Here is a 17016-nt window from a genome sequence, read left to right on the forward strand (position 1 = left end):
TCTTGGAGTGTTTCACGCATTTGTAAGGCAAAGTTTTGCTTTTGCTTTCCACAAAAGGAAAGCAATTCCTTGCTACAAACGAGTACACGCATTCAAGTGATATTCACAAGTTTGAGTCACTTTTATTTTTCTTTCTTTTAGTAACTTTCTTTGTTTTGTTTGTCTCACCTTTTAACTTTATATGGATGTTTCGAGGTTAGCTTTATTTCTTCTTTTTTTTTTCTTTTTTTTTTTGTTTTCGGGTTCACTGTGTAGAATGACAGAATAAATTCTTCAGGCAATCAACGTTTAACATCAATGACCAAATTTGTTAGACTTAAGCTTTGTTTGGCAGGAATGTTAGACTTTGTTATTGAAGTAAATATTTTTTCCATTCTTTTTCCATTTCTATTTCTTTTACTATCAAGCAAAATCCAGTAAAACCTTTTCGCAATGTTTGGTAAAAAAGGAAAGAAAATTGGAAAAAAGGAAAAATGTAAGAAAAAAAAAAAGTAATTCCTCTTGCATTGTATTTGATATAAAGGATGAAAAAAAAAAAAAAATTAAGGATAAAGTTGTAAATAAAATTATTAATTTCAGTTGTATAAGTATTTTCTTCGAACATTTGAAAAGATTGGATTTAAAGGAAAGAAAAATAGAAAAAAAAAAAGGAAAAAAGTGAAAAATGGAAAGAAAGTTATTTCTCTTTCATTGTATTTGATAAAAAGGATGAAAAATAAAGAAAAACACTAAGGGTAAAATTATAAATAAAATTATTAATTTAAGTTATATAAAAATTTTCCTCTAACATTTGAAAAGATTGAATTTGAAAGAAAGAGATGTGCAAAATCCATTTATTACATAATTCTTCTTTTCTCCTTCCCTTCTACCAAACACAATTTTAATCACAAGCTACAATAATTTTCACCTCCAAATAAGTTTACCCAAATCAAATTAACTACCTAAAAACCTTAGAAAAATGATTTCATGCATGGGTGGTTTAAGTTAATTAATAATTACCGCATGTTCATTAAACAATTAAAAAAAAGTACTAATAAGTTACACTCTATTAATAAATAAAGTTATTACATGTTTATTAATAAATATTTCAATCTCAAAATTTTTTTTGTGAAGTTAGAATTTCATCTTAATATATAAAATAATAATCTAAAATATAAAAAACTAACAATATATTCAGAATAGAAGTTAAAAGGATTAGAGGCTTGAATTTAACATATTACTATTTTTATAATAAATAATTACTATTTTTTACTTTAAGTTAATAAATTTTATCGTGTGTGAGGGGAAACAAGATTCATTGTATTTGAATTTGTTTTGAGAAAAATAAAAAATTCAACAATTTCATTTTTCAAAGAATAATTTTACTTTTTCCAAAGGAAAAACTATGGAAAAAGTCTAAATCAAATACATAATGTCATAAGTATATGACATTCGTATAATTGTGTATATAGTCATCCTCTATACAAAATTAGATTAAAAGAATACAACATTTTTATAAAATTAAGATTTCATTCATACATACATATATATATATATATATATATGATGTTTTCAAATTTTATGTAATACCACGAATTTCTTGAGCAAATTATTCTATAATGTTTTGAAAAGAACGAAGTTCCCAACTTGCGAAGCAGGCACTTTGCTGCAAAAATATTTCCTTTTTGTGGGCTAAGCAGGAAGAAATGGGACTGCAATTCAGTCATATTCAACAGGCCGATCATTGTTTCTCCGTTTGTCTTATCAACGTCTAGTCGAAATGAGAACAAATAAATGGCGAGATTAATTTTAGTAAGCTTAAAAATAATGATAAATGTAAAATTAATGATTATAATAATAAAATTAAAATTAATTATATTTAAATATATATATATACAACGAAAATGATGAAATAAATTTAATAAAAAAATAATCATTGAAAATATTAAATTAAAAATTATATATAATAATATTTTATCGTTTTAATAATTACAAGGACATAAAAAAAAAAATGGTGCAAATTTATTCACTGCTTCTAAAAGCTTCAGTTGAAAAAAGCAGCCCATTGAGCCCGGCGATCAAATCCCAACAACACTTTGATGCGATTTACGCTGTTTTTTATGCAAAAAGTGATCTCGCTGGAGCTACGTTTGAATCCAAACTAGCTCTTAGTGGGAAAAGATTTTTGATGTTGCAACTTGCTGCCCAAGCTGGAATTTCCACCTCCTTTAGCTTGGTAATTTTGGTTTCAAAGAATGTAGAATGTCCTTAAAAAACAACCATTACAAGAATATTTGTCACTGACCAAAAACCAAGGTTGAATTTCCACAGCTTGTCAATGTAGACATATCTAGCATTAACCAAGTAATTTAACAATCTATATTTGCTTTTTCTTTGCTCAGATCAGTACGGATAAGAAACGTCGGCAACCTTTTGCTTTTGTTCCAAATTTCCTCTCTCTTTTGGTGCTTCTTGTCTCTTGTTGATTCTTCTTTAACACCATTACTGTCTGCTGTTAAAACCCTATGCCTGGATGATCAAAGATCAGCCTCGGTGAAGCTTCGTAAGGATTTTCTTGACCAATCCCCCTCTGCCTCTAATTCAAAAATTGGGTCTTGGAATCTGAAAACAGATTCTTGTTCATTGGAGGGTGTCGAGTATGAAGCTGTTGGTCCTGTGGTCAAGCTTGACCTTGGCTATAGCGGCCTTTCAGGTCCTTTCAACTCCATCTTTCGTCTCCTTCATTTACAGCGCCTTAATCTTGCTGGCAATAACTGGAGATGATGCCAATCCCACATGATTTGCTTTTTCTTTGCTCAGATCAGTGCGGATGAGAAATGTCGGCAACCTTTTGCTTTTGTTCCAAATTTCCTCTCTCTTTTGGTGCTTCTTGTCCCTTGTTGATTCTTCTTTAACACCATTACTGTCTGCTGTTAAAACCCTATGCCTGGATGATCAAAGATCAGCCTCGGTGAAGCTTCGTAAGGATTTTCTTGACCAATCCCCCTCTGCCTCTAATTCAAAAATTGGGTCTTGGGATCTGAAAACAGATTCTTGTTCACTGGAGGGTGTCGAGTATGAAGCTGTTGGTCCTGTGGTCAAGCTTGACCTTGGCTATATCGGCCTTTCAGGTACTTTCAACTCCATCTTTCGTCTCCTTCATTTACAGCGCCTTAATCTTGCTGGCAATAACTGGAGATGATGCCAATCCCACATGATTTTGATAGGCTAGCTTTTTTTACCCATCTCAACCTTTCACGTTCTTGCCTCTTCTGTTAGGTGACATCAGCAATATCACGTTTGACAAAGTTACAGTCACTTGATCTCTCTTGTCAACGCGATTTTTCTGATTCGTGTTCTAGTAAAAATCATCCAGCACTTAAGCTCAAAAGGCCAAATTTTGAAATATTTGTCCTGAACTGGAGTTCTCTTTTACAACTCTATCTTGATGATGCTGACATCTCTGAACAGAGCACTAGTTTGTGTGAAGCCCTGTCAGGTGCACTTCCTAATCGCCGTAGATTAAGCTGGTCAAACTGTGTTCTCTCAAGTCCTGTTTTTTCCTCCTTCTCAGAGCTTCGTTTCCTATCCCACCTGAACCTTGACAGGAACAAACTTCATTCGCTACCACCCATGTTGTTTACTAATTCTCCTCATTTGTCTTCTCTCAGCCTAGCACATTGCAACCTGAGTGGGAATTCGCCGGATCACATTTTCCAATTGCCAAGACTGAAAAGCCAGGACATTTCAGAAAACCCACTCCTTACAGGCATGCTTACCGAATTTCCCTCTAACAGTACTTTAAAGTTCTTTGACAAACTTTTATGGAAGTTTGCCGGCCTCATTCGGGAAGACGGTAACCTTAGGGGCTTGACGACTATGTTCTTGCAAATTTTCTGGTTCAATCCCATCATCACTTGCAAACCTTATCCTCAGGGATGTTGATCTTGTTGAGAATAATGACTCAAATCTCATAAGAGATTTGTTTGAGATTTGTTAGAGATTTATTTGAGATTTATCAGATATTGCTTGATGGACAAGAATACTTGCAAAAGAAGAATTTCAAGCGAAAGAGGATTCTTAATAGGTAAGTTTGACTTGCAATAGAAGAATTCTAAAAGGAAATGGATTTTTAATAGGCAAATTTGACTTACAGAAAAAGAATTCTAAGAAGAGAGAGATTCTTAATGGGCAAATTTGTTTGGTTATAAATAGGTGAAGTCTCTACACGGTTAAGTATAAGAAAAAAATATAAAAGAGTTGTAGGATTTTGTGAGATAGACACCCCATAAAAGTATTGGGGCTCTACATCTTATGAGTGTGTATGTTTGTTTGTGAGTGAACTAGAGGAGATTGAGAGGGTCCACATAAGTATGATGTATGGGAGCATATGGGTATGTGTTTGGTTATGTTGAAAGGGTGCACAAGGGTTTGGGTTTGTGTTTGTTTGGGTTGAGAATACTTCATAAGACTAGAGGAGATTGAGAATGTCTTATGAGTATTGATTGTTGAGTGAGGTTGAAGATATGATGTATGTTTGTAATTCTCTACAACTAGTGGATCTTTTTTCTCATCCGTGGATGTAGGTCAGTTGGACCGAACCACATTAAATTATTGTCTCTTGTGTGTTTGATCTATTATTTGATTTCACTTTCGCTGGTGTGATTGGATTGGAGGCTTTTAGCCCAACAAGTGGTATCAAAGCTGTGGTGATCCCCAACAAATGGTATCAGAGCTGAAGGTTCGAAACGTGAAAAGAGTTGAAGATTCAATATGTGAAAAGAGTCGAAGGTTCGAGATGTGAAAGAGCTGAAAGTTCGAGATGTGAGAAGAGCTAAAGGTTTGGGAAGTGCATGATTTGAGACATGGAAGAAGCAAGTCTAGAAGTGTTCGATTCAAGAGAAGAGTTCGAGTTTAAGTTTTGAAGATTTAGGATTGGTTTGTACGAAGCGTGAAGACACAAGAGAAGAGAAGATGATTGTGAGACTTTCATTGTAGGTGGAGCCAAGCATATCTAGCATGAAGATAGATGATTGATGGAATTTGAGTCAAGGTGGAGATTGTTGGGAATAATGACTCAAATCCCATAAGAGATTTGTTTGGGATTTGTTAGAGATTTATTTGGGATTTGTCAGATATTGCTTGATGGACAAGAATACTTGCAAAAGAAGAATTTCAAGAGAAAGAGGATTCTTAATAGGTAAGTTTGACTTGCAATAGAAGAATTCTAAAAGGAAAGAGATTCTTAATAGGCAAGTTTGACTTACAGGAGAAGAATTCTAAGAAGAGAGGGATTCTTAATGGGCAAATTTGTTTGGTTATAAATAGGTGAAGTCTCTACACGGTTAGGTATGAGAAAAAAATATAAGAGAGTTGTAGGGTTTTGTGGGATAGACACCCCATAAAAGTATTGGGGCTCTACGTCTTATGGGTGTGTATGTTTGTTTGTGAGTGAACTAGAGGAGATTGAGAGGGTCCACATAAGTATGATGTATGGGAGCATATGGGTATGTGTTTGGTTATGTTGAAAGGGTGCACAAGGGTTTGGGTTTGTGTTTGTTTGGGTTGAGAATACTCCATAGGACTAGAGGAGATTGAGAGTGTCTTATGAGTATTGATTGTTGAGTGAGGTTGATAATATGATGTATGTTTGTAATTCTCTACAACTAGTGGATCTTTTTTCTCATCTGTGGATATAGGTCAGTTGGACCGAACCACGTTAAATTATTGTCTCTTGTGTGTTTGATCTATTGTTTGATTTCACTTCCGCTGGTGTGATTGAATTGGAAGCTTTTAGCCCAACAAGTGGTATCAGAGCTGTGGTATTCCCCAACAGATCTTTCCGAAATTAATTTCAGCGGTTCACTGCCTCCGTTTCATAGAGAAGGAGTTACAAATCTTAAAACACTTGATTTGTCTTCCAACCAACTCAATGGAATCGTATTTTTCTATTTGCACTCCCATCCCTGCAGTCATTGGATCTCCTGAGAAATCTACTTGTTGGGGAACCTGAAGAGTTTCACAATGCATCTTCTTCGCCATTAACATATTAAATTATTGAAGGAAACAATCTAAAAGGTCCAATTCCAATATCAATCATTGAACTTCCAGAGCACAACGTTATTTCACTGGCTTATAACAACTTCACGGGTTCGTTGAAGCTAGGCATATTCTTGAATCTCAAGAGCTTAATCTCTATTGATCTTTCTGGAAACAACTTATCTGTTCAAAATGACAACACAAGCTCTACCATTCCCCGATTAGAGGAACTGAGTTTGAGTTACTGCAACATTAATGAATTCCCAAGTTTCCTTAAACCACAAAACAGTTTTGAAATTTCTATACCTTTTCCAACAACAAAACCGCTATATGGAAAACTAGTCTATCAGTGTTAGATCTTTCCTATAACAATGTTGATTTCCCGGAGAAACCTTTGTTTGGGTTCGAAAACAGCAGCATGTCAGTCTTCAATGGTGATAAAAATCCTTTCCCGAGGTTATATGAATTGCATATGTGTTCCTGTAAAATAACTAGATTTCCAGAGTTCCTAATAAGAAACCAAGAAAACCCGTGGTATCTTGACCTTTCAGACAACAAAATCAGGTACCAATACCTAACTGGATTTGGGGGAAGGAATTACTCCACTCGAATCTTTCTCATAACTCCATTCTTGGGAAACATTTTCTCTGAACCAGTCTCTTTCCTTGCGTGCTCTTGATCTCCAAGCCAACTTGTTACAAGGTTTTTTATCTATACCTATATGCAATTTGAGGCATCTCATTCCGCTTGATGCATCCAATAACAACTTTATTGGCCCAAAACCAGACTGTCTAGGCAGTATCATTAATCTCCACGGTTTGAATCTAGAAGGAAATGACTTCCACAGCATGTCACTGAATTTTGACCGAGGGACCAAGCTTCGGTCACTCAAACTCTACGGCAATAGTTTAGAAGGGAAGCTGCCAAGATCATTAGCAAATTGTTCCAGGCTAGAGCTTTTGGACCTTGGCAACAATATGATATGTGATAGGTTCCCTTCTTGGTTGAAGAAATTGCCCACATTGAGAGTTCTTGTATTGAGAAAAAATAAATTCTACGGTCCAATAGTTGATCATACTTCAGATGCAAAAATCTTCCCAGTGTTGCAAACGATGGACCTAGCTTCGAACAAGTTTTCGGAGGAACTGTCTATTGAATTCTTTCTATCTCTGAGGGCAACGATGGTGACTAATGCAAGTGACGGCAGCCAAAATATATTGGAGATAGGTACTATCAGGATTCGTTGGTAACTTATAACAAAGGGAATGAAATTAAGTAGCAAAAATCCTAACCATCTTAACTTGTGTTGATCTCTCCAACAACAGCTTCTATGGGAAAATTCCTGAAGGGATCAGAAATATCAAAGCACTAATAGTGCTAAACTTGTTTCGAAAAGGATTCACGGGCCGAATCCCATCACTTGGAAGCTTGACTGAACTGGAGTCATTGGACATCTCACGCAACAAACTCTCAGGAAATTCCTCCTCAACTGACGAGCCGGAATTTTCTTGAAGCAATGTGTGTCTCTTACAACCAACTTGAAGGAGTATACCACTAGATAAACAATTTAATACATTTTCAAATGACTCTTATGAGGGAAACCCTGGATTATGTGGGTCACCATTGACTAGAACATGCAAAAATAATGACAATGATTTGCCACCACCTTTGCACCATGATGATTCTTGGAGAAGCAGCATATTTCACTGGAAAACTGTGTTGATTGGATATGGGTTTGGACTGATAATTGGGTTTTCTATTGGATATACAACACTGAGCAAGATTGGAGGCAAATGGATTATGATTTCTAGAAGGAAAGGGAGAAATCATGGAACAAGGTTCATGCATGGCTGCAGGCTACAAGGAAGAAACTAAAGTTTGTGCTTTGTCAACTTAGAAAACTGAAAATACTCCATACATAGTCAGGTTATATAGCACTACTTTAGTTTCAGTTTCTTCTTATTACGATTGTTGGTCAAATGATAACCAGTATCTTGTTTGTTGCAGGTGATGTGCTCCTGGGGTTTGTATTTAGCATGTTAAGGGGTTGCAACTGCTATTGACTCATCCATGATGAAATGAATCCATTGAAGAGTTTATATTTGACGAATAAAGTGTACACTTTTATCCACTATCAATAAATTATAATTTATGGTACAATAATAAAAGAATCATTCATTTTTAGTGAATTTTTTTAATTTTAGAAGTAAGATTAAAAAATTATTAAATATTTTTTTCATTAAATTTTATTTTTTTAATATATTCTAAAATATACATGCCACTCTTAAGTATTTTAACAATGGGAAAATAAGTTTACAATCGAATTGTTAAAAAAATCAAATTTTATTGATATTGAACTTATTTAGCTAAAGATCTATGTAAAAGAGAGTATTTATAGCCGAAGCTCTCATGCTAATAAAGAAATTTAAAAATTAAGCTCTCATTCTAATAAAGAAATTAAAAAATTAAGATTATCGTAAATTATAAAAATTTAAAAAAAAATTGCATAAAATCAGCTCACTATCCAAAAACATAAAAGTCGGGTTCAAACATAAATATATTAGACTCACTTTGTTGTGTTATGGGTACCACAAGTCAAGCTTTATGAGAAATTTTCTTATTGGACTCTATAATCTTCCAAAAAATTTTCGGCCACTTATTTCAAGTCAAAAAAAGCTTAAACCTAAAATGAAAAATGGAAATTTAATTTAAAATTAATTGAAAGTAAATTAAACAATTATATTATATTTATATGATCAGACTATTTCAAGTCTGTTCAATTTAATTAATATGCAATTTCTTTTACCATCATTTTAAAAATGTAGTCTTTATGTCATATAGATCCATTATTTTTATTTGAGAAATTTCGTGTCACATAATATATTTATTTTTTTGTAAAAAAAAATTTAAAAATAAATAAATTGTTCATTTCTTTAGATTAAAATAAAATATATCGTATTTGATAATTTAAAGTAAATTATTGAAATCACGTAATATATTCATTATCGGTATGCAAAGAAGGATATCAAAACGGTGAAAAAAAAAAATTCTTATCAATAAATTATGAACTTCATTACTTGACATGTGTGAAATATGTTTAAGGATGTATTAAAAAATAAAGTTGGATCCTGATTCTTATAACACGTGCGTACATTCATCTTATACAGCACAAATTTTTCCCAGTAACATCCTACCACCAAGTATGGGTCGGCCTCCGATTTCATCAGCAGAACCCAGGTTCTAAAGGAACGAGGACCTGCTTCAAATTTTTAGAGGCACAAATGGAAGAGCAAAAGCCCAGTCCAACACAAGCAATAGAAAAGCCGAAACAATTAAATGGGCTCACCCTGCCCAACTCCCAAATTTAGACGTTTTAGCTCCTCCGTTACTATAATCTTTGGGGGTGTTCGATTTAAAATAAAATTTGTGGTTAACGTGTAATGTTTTGATTTATTAAGAGTTAAATTAGAAATTCAATTGAATACATTTTATTTTTTATAAGATTTGAACATGAAAATTGATTACATTTTTTGGTATTACTAAAAAGGTAAAATATGAAAAGTTGGAATACTAATTTATTTCATATTCTATTAATTAATTATTTGAAAATAAACATTTAAAAATAAAAAATTTTGTATTAATAAAAAAGTAAAATATAAAAAGTTAGCATATATATATATATATATATATATATATAGAGAGAGAGAGAGAGAGAGAAAAAAATAAAGAGATCTGCTTATATTAATGTAAGAGTTACAATTTTTTTTTACCTTTTTTATCAAAAGATATATATTATGTATATGCAACCATAGATATCTATGCAATAAATGCATATATTAAATGTTTATATTTTTAAAATTAGTTTAAATAAATAAATAAATATGAAAAGCTATTATATTAATTTCAATATTTATAAGAATTAATTATTTTTTAATAAATAATATTAATAAAAAGATAAAATATTACAAGTTAGCATACTAAATTAATATTTCATATTTTGTTAATGAATTATTTGAAAACAAGAAAATTAAAAAAAAAAATGTTCCAATCAATTTTGAAAAATTTTCGTATTTTTCTATCCCTTAATTTATTTCAGTTGGTTGGAAAAAAAAAAAAACTATATCGTTATATTAATTTCAATATTTTCAAATTCAATTTATTTCATATAACTTTTCTATATTCTACTATCCATTAAATTTAAGTAAAATGGTACGAACACAAAATATCTTTATTTTTTCATAATTTATTAATTAGTGATTTAAAAATAATTATTTTAAAAAGAAAATATGAAATTATAAACCAATTTATTTTGAAAAAAATTATTCATATTCTAGTAACCAATTAATATAATTAAAACTACAGGGAGACAGGAGAACAATAAACCGCATTTTATTTTTCTTTATTTAGTTTAATGCCTTCAAGGTTAAAGGAAAAAAAGTATACCCTTAAATTATAATTCAATAATTATTTAAATTTTTAATATTTTATTATAATCAATCAAATTTTTAATATTTTTTATTTCAACTTAATTGAATCTTTAAATTGATGAAATCTAATCACGTAATAAAATTTAATCAATTAATCCCTCAACTATAGTTAATTTAATTTTTAGAGGGATCCTAAAGAGATAGAGACATAAAAATTTTTAAAAAAGAAAATATTTTATTTTATTTTTACATATATTAATTATATCACATTACAAATTTCATTTATTTTATTGATGTCATAAAAATTTTATTTTAATTGATAAAAAATTATTAATGATAACTTTTTAATCCAAATAAAAGCTTAATTAGATGCAAATAAATGTTAGAGGGTCAATTGATTGTATTAAAAAAAGAAAGGACTTGGATGATTTTTTTAGTTATAGTTTGGGGGCTTTTTATACCTTTAAGCATGCTTTAATCTACATTTTTTTTTTCTACCTTAGGGTCCATTTAGATAGGCAATAAAATTAATTTTGAAGAGATTGAAAATAGTGATAGTGATATTAGTTATTATAGTAATGAGACTAAATACTGTAATGATAAAATTGAAATTAATTGTGCGATATGTATTTAGATATAAAACGTAATAGTAAATAAAATGGAATGTAGTAAGAAGAAAAATAATCATTAAAAATATTAGATTAAAGTTTGTATGTAATTAAATTTTAAAATATTTGTGATTGATGAAGTTAATAAATAATTAAAAATTATTGAAATTATTTTTATGTCAAATAAAAAAATTTTAATAAATAAAAAATGAATAAAAATGGTGGTAATATATAAATTATTATTTTAAAAATTGATGCTAAGATATTTACATAAATTGAATATTTCACAATGTAATATTTAATTATTTTTTATTTTTTATGTTTATTTATATGATAATTTTTATAAAAAATTAATAATTATTTCAAAGATAATAATATAATTATCTTATAAAAATGAATTAATATTTAGACTTGATCATTTATGTAAATATTTATTATAGTTAACTCATACTAATTACAAAGATATTATTTTATTTGATTATAGAATTTATTTATTTATTATGTATTTATTCCATTTTTAATTATATAATAATTATAAAATTTATTTATTGTCTTAAATTAATAAATAATCATAATTATAGTTATAATTATATACTGGAGAAGAAAAGTTAAGTACATTTTCATCCCCAATCTCAAAAGCAAGAACAAAAGAAAGAGAGACCTTTTTTGAAAAGATAAGAGGCGGTGTGCAGTAAAAATTCATTTGTACCTTGCCGCCAATGTCATCCGCAAGGATGATTAATTTAGGAGGATGGGTAGAAATTATTTTGATAAGATTAAAAATAATAATTATTATTATTATAATTATGATTAAATAAATTATTATAATTATAATTAAAAAAATTAATATTAAATTTATATTAAATAAATTTTATTAAAATTGATATTTAAATTTAATTAATAATGTTTAAAGTTTAACTACACCTCTAATAACATCTAAACACCCACTTAATTTGAGATGTTAATCGCATCTCACCAAAAACAATAATAGGTGATTCAAATGAGGTCTTAAATTAAGTATAAATTAATATGCTTCACTCTAATTTTTACATGCGTAATTCACTCTCGTTAAAAATTTTAAATTTAAGTTAATTAAAAATATTTAATATGGATTTAAAAAAATTAAAAATTGATCCAAAATTATTATATGGTAAATTAGGTAGTTAACCAAATTATGAAAGTTTGAAAATTCTTCTACCTGATTCGCAGTTCTTCAACCCGCTAGGGATTGCCGTTTGCAAATCTCCAAAACGAAAAAGCACTAAACCCTAGCTAGCTAGCTGTAGTTTTGGTTTGTGGCAGATGCAGACAGAGCAGAGTAGGGAGGGGAGAGTAGGTCAAGACCCCCTCCGTCTCAAAATCTAAACTTTGAAAAAGGCGATGAGGCAACTTCTACTTTGGGATTTTATCTTCTTGCATAAATCCACGACAAGAACCCTTTTCTCTAATAATAGTGATTTAAAAAAAAAAAAAAAAAGAAAAGAGAGAATTAATAATCAGTTATCAATTGCGGCAAAAAATTTAAATATTATATTTATTTATATAATTTAAAAATTATTATATTATAAATTATGTTTGATATATTAAATATGAAATATATTTTTTATTTTTATAAAATAAATTAATTTTAAATTATTATTTTTAAAATAATAAAAATAATTATTTTTTCCACTTGCATTAATTATTATTTCATCGAGAATCGTTGATAAGACATGAGCATGCCAATGAGCATGCCGATTGCAAACCCGTTCCCTTCTTCAAAACTTGGTTTGCTTAATTCTAGTAAAAAAGAATGACTTTGGTCTTTGGGTTGGCTCAAGGCTGGCACTACTCCTTCCCAATGTCCATGTCACTTTACCCTTCCAGTCCCAGGGAGCTGTGCCACCACCACCATCACCCTCCATGCTTTGCTTGTTGCATCAGCACTCACATACAGTATTTCTCTACCGCCTTGGCTTTTTCCTGTTACAATTTATTCTTCTTTTCTCTCTTAACAACTAACTAATTAAATGATATGTACCCTCTTTACCCTTTTTTCGTTAAAAAAAGTATAGTGTCAGTACATTTACAATTTGGTCAAAACAAGTACAAAAGGTGAGGCAAACAAAGCATGACAAAAAGGTCTAGAGATTGAACTTTTTACTTATAAAGTACAATTAAATATAACTATCCATCTTTTTATTAAAGGTCGTGCGATTTTTTTAAGAAAAAATATTTGAATTTTTTATGCACATTTTTATTGAATTTGGGTTTAATTGAATGGTTCGTATAATACATATTTTAAATAAATTTAAAAAATTTATAATTTATAATTTTTTATATTACAATCTTTCTTATATGAAAATATACACATTTTTCATAACTTAAATCATTCTCCTTCGATCATATTATCTAACAAAGGAATACCAAGGTCACGAAGTGAGGAACAATGAGTATCTAGACTCGTTGTCTTTTTACTTAAACGATAATAATTATTTTTTAAGGTAATTAAAAATGGTCTTTTAATTAAAAAATGTTAATCTTTTTTTTTTGTTTTATAAATTAAATTTATGCATTATAATATAAGATATGTTCAAATCATATTTATATTTATTTATTATATTCAATATTTATTACTTATAAAATCTCACATTTATATTTGTTAAGAATTTTTTTTCGTATATTTTTTATTTTTATTTTTACTTTAGATCTTTATAACATATTATAATTATTTTTCAACAAAAATATCATATTTAAACTATTTTACAAAAGAACATAAGAACACCAAACTTCTAGTCTCAAAATTTCATCTTTATTCTTTTAAAAGTATATTTAATTTTCTTGTTTTGATAAAAATTTAATGATTGATTTATTCATACTTTTTTATTTCACTTTTAAATTGTCAAAAAATTCTTCTATGTAATTAGTAATTTAACAATTAATTGTAAATCATCTTATTATTAAAAATATAATGTTGTCATAATAATTTTTTTGTTTTATAATTTTATGTTCTTGTGATATTTTTATTAATATATTGTTTGCCTATATATATTAATAAATATGATAAAATGTCTTAAAAAATAAATTAGATAAAATATATGATATATTATTAGTTAATTTTCTCTAAATTATATGTCAAGATTTACCACTGATTTGATCAATTATTCATAATTTATTTTCTTTTAATTAAACATCCTACTATACGTACTAGGGAAGAGAGAGTTGAATTTTAATGCTTTGAATAAATAGATATTTACATTTTTTAAAACTACATGTCATAACAATTTTTCATCATGAATGATTCAACCGATTTGATGAAAATTTCAGAATCATCATCAATATTTTTTATAAAATATGATTGAACACTAAAAATATTATTTAAAAGATACTTAAGTTTACAATTTATTCTTCTTTTCTCTCTAAACAACCAACTAATTAAATGATATGTACCTAGTGATGGCAACGGGTCAGGTCGGGGTGAGTTTTTGCTCGCCCCGAACCCGACCCGATTTTAAATATACAATACCCGTACTCATATCCGACCCGACAATGTTTTCTTTTTTAATACTCGAACCCGACCTCGACCCCGACCCCGACCCGACAATGTATAAAATCAAATCGTTCCGACCAGACCTGAATTAATAAAATATTATTTTAAATATAAATATAAAATTAAATATATATAAAAATATATATAATTAAATATAAAATTAAAAAATAATTTTTTTTTATATATCGGGTCGGGTAGGGTCGGGTTTGCTTAAAACCCAACCTCGACCCGAACCCGAAATTTTTTTCACTATACCCGACCCTACCCGACTCGATACCCGATTTTTAAAAAAAAAAAAAAAACCGACCCTAAAGGATTGGGTGGGTCGAAACCCGACGGGTTCGGGTGATTTTGCCCTCCTTATATGTACCCTCTTTTCCCCGGCTTTCATTAAAAAAAGGTAGTAGTGTTAGTATATTTATAATTATAAGTACAATTTGATCAAAAACAAGTACAACTAAATAAGGTCAACAAGGCATGAGAAAAAAGTCTTAGAGATTGAACATTTTACTTATAAAGTATAATTAAATATAATTATCCATCCTTTTATTAAAGGTCGTACAATTTTTAAAATTTTTTAATAAAAATTTTGTACTTTTGATGATATTTTTATTAAATTAGGATTTAATTTAATGGGATCGTACATATATATATTTTAAATAAATTTAAATAATTTATAATTTATAATTTTTTAAATTACAATCTTTCTTGTATAAAAATATACACATTTTTCATAACTTAGATCATTCTCTTTAGATCAAATTATCTAACAAAGGAATTCCAAGGTCACGAAGCGAAGAGAAATGAGTATCTAGACTCGTCGTCTTTTTACTTAAACGATAATAATTAATTTTTAAGGTAATTCGATACAGGGACAGTTCTAATGGGAACTTGAGAAGGCCTCGGCCCCCTAAATTTTTAAAACTCTCTTAGCATGTATGTATATTTATATGAAATACATTTAAATTAGTCTTTTAATTAAAAAATGTTAGTTTTATTTTTTTGTTTTATAAATTAAATGTATGCATTATAAGTTAAGATATGATCAAATCATATTTTCATTTATTTATTATATTCAATAATTATTATTTATAAAATCTCATATTTATATTTGTTAAGAATTCTTTTTATTATTTATAAAATCTCATTTTTATATTAGTTAAGAATTCTTTTTCTTCGTATATTTTTTAATTCTATTTTTACTTTAGATCTTTATAACATATTATAATTCTTTTTTAATAAAAAAAATTATATTTGAACTATTTTACAAAAAAACAAAAAAACATCAAATTTTTAGTCTCAATTTTTCATTTTCATTATTTTAAAAATATATTTAATTTTCTTGTTTTGATAAAATGTTTAACGATTGATTTATTTATACTTCTTTATTTCACTTTTAAATTGTCAAAAAATATTTTTATATAATTAGTAATTCAACAATTAATTGTAAATCATGTTATTATTAAAAGTATATTGTTGTCATAATAATACTTTTATTTTATAATTTTATGTTCTTATAATGTTTTTATTAATATATTGTTTGCCTATATATATTAATAAATATAATAAAATAGGTCTTAAAAAATAAATTAGATAAAACATTTTATATATTATTAGTGAGTTCTCTCTAAATTATATGTCAAAGATCCACCACTAATTTGATAAGTTGTTCATAATATTTTTTTTTTAGATACCAATTTTATCCGGGTCTACTATTAAAATTAATAATAATAAAAATATATATATATTTAAAAAAAATAATTATTAATTATTAAAAAAAAAAAAAAGAGAAAATAGGAAAAAGAAAAAAACAGAAAGTAGGGTGGTTGGTGTACGACGCTGCTGCCACCCCTGACCAGTCCCATGTCCAGCCACTAGACCAGATAGCCACCCTACCACACCTACGACCACCATCTATCATCTTATTTGAAGCTCTTTAAAACCCACAGCCTCTTCCCCTTCAACCTCTCTCTCGGACCCCCATTTTCGAAAGCTCTCTGGATGCCTAGGAGCCCGTTCATTTCACTCCTACCAAAAATCACCAAGCTCAGACGAATTACCCCTCTCAAAACACTTTCAACAACCTTAAACACCACACCAAACCCATACCCAAACAGAAACGCAAAAACAGAAACAAAAAATAAAGATAAATAGTCCTCCTTGTAGGGAGGAACCTTAGCGTCGAGCTCCCCGTAAAAGCAAAGAAATCATCAGTTTCTTAAAAAAAAAAAAAAAGAAAGGAGACTGAAAGCTTTAAGCCTCGATCTACGCCCATCAGGGCTGTTTCTGGCAAAACAGACGTTGGATCTGGAAAAAGGGCATGGAAGTGAACGACTGGGAGTTTTTTTGGTGTTTTTCGTTGATCGACGACAACCATCGGGGATGGTCAACACGGTGGCTGGTGCGGCTGCAAGAGTGCTAGCAGTCGAATGTC

At 29.1% G+C, this 17016-nt stretch overlaps 1 protein-coding gene across 1 annotated transcript; it reads left to right on the plus strand.

Moving 5' to 3' along the window:
* Positions 1-6866: 6866 nt before the first annotated feature.
* LOC111306476 (receptor-like protein 9DC3) lies at positions 6867-7530 on the plus strand. The gene is made up of 2 exons (XM_089751100.1): positions 6867-7264; positions 7344-7530. The coding sequence occupies exons 1-2, from the start codon at positions 6867-6869 to the stop codon at positions 7528-7530; spliced, it is 585 nt and encodes a 194-aa protein (XP_089607226.1).
* Positions 7531-17016: the final 9486 nt, after the last annotated feature.

The sequence above is a fragment of the Durio zibethinus genome, chromosome 21 (genome assembly GCF_047325235.1).
Source record: "Durio zibethinus cultivar Kanyao isolate XHJ-2024 chromosome 21, ASM4732523v1, whole genome shotgun sequence".
NCBI classification, from domain to species: Eukaryota; Viridiplantae; Streptophyta; class Magnoliopsida; order Malvales; family Malvaceae; genus Durio; species Durio zibethinus.

Coding starts and splice junctions, on each gene's coding strand:
- LOC111306476 (XM_089751100.1), top strand. CDS start 6,867: ATGTCACTGAATTTTGACCGAGGGACCAAGCTTCGGTCACTCAAACTC. Junction 7,265..7,343: donor GGTACTATCAGGATTCGTTG/GTAACTTATAAC, acceptor CTCCAACAACAG/CTTCTATGGGAAAATTCCTG.